Here is a 3015-nt window from a genome sequence, read left to right on the forward strand (position 1 = left end):
ACTTTTCAGTAGCAGTTTTGCATGCAGTTTTTAGAGTGTACTAACTAAATACTACAAACTATTAATATTTTATTAAGAAAAGAACAGCCAGCATTGAAACTACAACTCCAGTTCGCTTCTTCAACTTTATTTTACTACCTATTTATTAGCTTAAATTACTCCCCTTAATTGCTTATCTAATACGGAACTGAGCTGGACATGGGAATCACTTGAGTTTCTATTGTTTTTATTGCACTCATTAAACGCAGCCATTGTTGGTTGAACAAATGCATATAATTTACGCGAATGCGCGCCCATTTGTTTGACTTAAATTAAGTTGTTAGCTGTCAAAAATGTAACAAATGTATCTTTGAGCTGCTGTGAATTTGGTTTTATTCAAAATGGAATTGATGATGCCAAACAAAGACGAATAACTGACCTACAGAGTAAAGCGTGAGTGGCAAATGCTGATGAAACCCGAAAATAAAATTAAAAGTAAAAAAATGTGCACGCGAAATTTGTTTTATGTTTCTCAAAGTCATGGTCAAATTGGCAAGCGTTGAAAGGCCAGGCTTATTAAAGAGGTAATGCATACATTAAATTAACTAACAATAGGTAGAGAAGAAGAAGCATATGATGAAGAAGTGAAATACGAACGCAGTGCAAAAGAGCAAACATGAAAATGTGTACCTTTTTGGCGAGTTGATTGCTGGTACTAAGCGTTTGGGCTCAAAACTTCCTTTTCGATATGGAGAGACAAAGTTTCTTGATTGCCAATGATCTTTGGAAGTGATACCTTTCGACCTCTCGCTATCAATCTCCTGCTCTTCATTCACGATGGTGATACTGTTAGCCTCAACCTTTGCTTGGGGAACAAATAACGAAAGGTGAAACATCTCGCCCGGCTTGATCCTTCATTTGTCAACGGATAACCCCAATTCCTCAATGTTTTCATAGACCAAGGATCTCATAGCGACTACAACGGCAAGTTACCGGAGCTATAGCCGGGCCTGAAATGTAATGACTTCTGTCGCAGATACCGTGATGAGACAGGAATCGGAAGAAAGGAAAGGCCCGAAAAATCGATAGGACTTCGAAGAATATTTCATACAGGCGTAGGCAATGTCTTCATAATACGGAATTTCTGTCCAACAAAATTTTTGAAATCAATTGGAACTCGCTAGCTGCGTAAGGCTCGATTCTTATATGGTTCCTCCAAGGAGCAAACAGCCAATGTGTGAGTTATAGCCAGCTAGATGCATCTTAACCAGCATTTTGTGATCTACAGTCTCAGTTCTAATTGAGCCCATTGAGTTTGCTATTTTGAAAAGGCTACGAAGTCAGTGTTTTTTCTTTCAACAAACATTGGTGGGTAGGTAATGTCAAATTTATTTTCTCACAAACACATAGTAGAGCAATAGGTCTTTACAGGTTTTTAGTTATTAGATTAGGTTTCGATGCTTAGAAGCGACGTTGCTTGTAGACACGACGACGGACGGTGCGGTATCTGTAGCCGTCCTGTGCGGGTTGCTCGTAAACTTCGGAAGCAGCTGGTTGATACACGGGCGCAGGTGCCGCTGGTGCGGGTTGGTAAACTGGAGCTGGTTGGTAAACTGGCTCAGGAGCGGCGGCAGCTGGAGCTGGAGCGTAAACGGGTTCAGGTGCTGCGGCAGCCGGTGCAGGTGGAATGTAAGATGAGACGGGAGCTGATGGTGCAGGAGCTGGCTGATAGACTGGAGCTGGAGCAGCTGCAGCGGGTGCTGGGTGATAAACAGGAGCTGGAGCAGGAGCGGGAGCAAAGACCGGAGCTGGTGCAGCGGCAGCTGGAGCTGGTTGGTACACTTGTGCTGGTACCGGGACAGAGACGACGGCTGGTGCAGGAGCAGATGCCGCTGGCGGAATGTATGAACGAGATGGAGCGCTAGCTGCCGGCTGCTGGTAGCCGTAACCCAGTTCGGAGACGTCAGCGCAAGCGACGGCCAATGCGGCTATGAAGGCGGCAAAGGAGAAGAATTTCTGGAAATGAGAGAAAAGGATTTCGAATTATTAATTTTGATTTTTTTTTTTGGTGAATAAGAACTTTACCATTTTGGCTTTGTTTGGTTTGGTTTAGTTATTCCAGTGAAGTGCAATCCACTTGTGTTTGTTAAGCCACAATAGTTGCGTACTTTATATATGATTTTGCACTGCAATCTTTGACTGTCTCAATTAATGAATCTAAATAAATAAACTTTCATTTTCTAAAGTTTCCATTGCTGATGAGCAGTGGCAGTTCAATGCACTCAATTAAATAAGTAGCTGCCTAATTTTAATTAGCTGCCTAATTTGAGTTAGCCAGCAGGGAAAACTGGTTCGGCATAAGAACATACTTAGTTTCCTATAACTTATTTTATAATACATTATACCTACATACATGTATGCCAAAAAAAAACAGATGTTAAAAGCGATATCTGTATGAAACTGCAAGTTAAAAAAAATTCAGAAAAGCTAAATCTTCTTTTTTGGTACTACAAACGTTTATCGGTTTAGGCTCAGGCGAAATGATAAACACACGAAATAAAAAATAACCAAAAAAAACTAAAATTATAAACGAGGAACACTCACGTNAATAACAATTTGAATTTAACAAAGTGTGAAGCAAAGCGTCGAAACGAGGAAGGGGAAGTACAAATTGATTAATGACTATTCGAAAGAACGGAAAGAATTATTGGAAAATGAACATTAACAGAAAGGGTGAAGAAGCTAAGAAATTAAGAAGTTACATATGTACATACATTTGCTACTAATGACTTCAAGTGTAAGTTGAAGAGCAAACATTTTTAAACAATTAAACTAACGTTAAAGAATATTAAACAAACAAAAAATTTTTAGATTTAAGAGAATTGGGATTTTTTACTAAACAACATAAATTCGACAAAAATTCAGATTTTGAAAGGCCATATTTAGGTAATAGGCTTAAAAAAATATATTTTTAGTTTTTTTTCGGGTAAAGCACTTTTAGTATGCAATGAATGCAAGCGCGGATTTAGTCCTCAG

The 3015-nt window shown here is 39.3% G+C and overlaps 1 protein-coding gene across 1 annotated transcript; it reads right to left on the reverse strand.

Moving 5' to 3' along the window:
* Positions 1-1440: 1440 nt before the first annotated feature.
* On the reverse strand, positions 1441-1995 carry LOC108354712 (classical arabinogalactan protein 9-like; the record flags this gene model as incomplete). The annotated part of the gene is made up of 2 exons (XM_017605887.1): positions 1441-1765; positions 1847-1995. Coding segments are annotated over 2 exons (474 nt in total), but the record flags the coding sequence as incomplete, so codon positions are not given.
* Positions 1996-3015: the final 1020 nt, after the last annotated feature.

Source organism: Rhagoletis zephyria, unplaced genomic scaffold (genome assembly GCF_001687245.7).
Source record: "Rhagoletis zephyria isolate East Lansing unplaced genomic scaffold, Rhagoletis_zephyria_1.1 Rzeph_scaffold_38534, whole genome shotgun sequence".
Classification (NCBI taxonomy): Eukaryota; Metazoa; Arthropoda; class Insecta; order Diptera; family Tephritidae; genus Rhagoletis; species Rhagoletis zephyria.